This window comes from Lipotes vexillifer, unplaced genomic scaffold (genome assembly GCF_000442215.2).
Source record: "Lipotes vexillifer unplaced genomic scaffold, Lipotes_vexillifer_v1.1 scaffold469, whole genome shotgun sequence".
Lineage (NCBI taxonomy): Eukaryota > Metazoa > Chordata > Mammalia > Artiodactyla > Lipotidae > Lipotes > Lipotes vexillifer.
This window is the reverse complement of record NW_006788006.1, coordinates 3784697-3785033: the sequence shown is the minus strand read 5'-3', so window position 1 is coordinate 3785033 and position 337 is coordinate 3784697. Positions and strand designations below refer to the sequence as shown.

Here is a 337-nt window from a genome sequence, read left to right as displayed (position 1 = left end):
AAAACATTGGTCTGAAGGTGTTCAATGAGCATTTGCTGCATCCTGGGCTGGTCGAGGGTGTGGGCTGTGGGGATGACCCAGCCTGCCTTGGTCTCCCCCATCATCTCCCTTTCAGCACCTGGCAGGGGCGGGAGGAAGCTATAGGGGGTAGACTGGGGTGCCTGTCCCCACTCTCCACCCACCTACTCTGTCCTCTTCTCCTCCCCCCACCCAACCCCCAGACCAAGGACACTCCACCCAGCCTGGGACAATGGGGAGGAAGAAAATTCAGATCTCACGCATTCTGGACCAAAGGAATCGGCAGGTGAGTTCAGTGGGTGCGCCAGTGGTTTGGGGA

The 337-nt window shown here is 58.8% G+C and overlaps 1 protein-coding gene across 1 annotated transcript in view; it reads left to right on the top strand.

The window, feature by feature from the left end:
* Positions 1–224: 224 nt before the first annotated feature.
* The window catches only part of MEF2B (myocyte enhancer factor 2B), a 5248-nt gene continuing 5135 nt past the window's right edge, over positions 225–337 (top strand). The window contains exon 1 of the mRNA XM_007461083.1: positions 225–304. Coding sequence (XP_007461145.1) covers positions 251–304 — 54 coding nt within the window. The 5' untranslated portion in view covers positions 225–250. The remainder of the gene's footprint in view (positions 305–337) is intronic.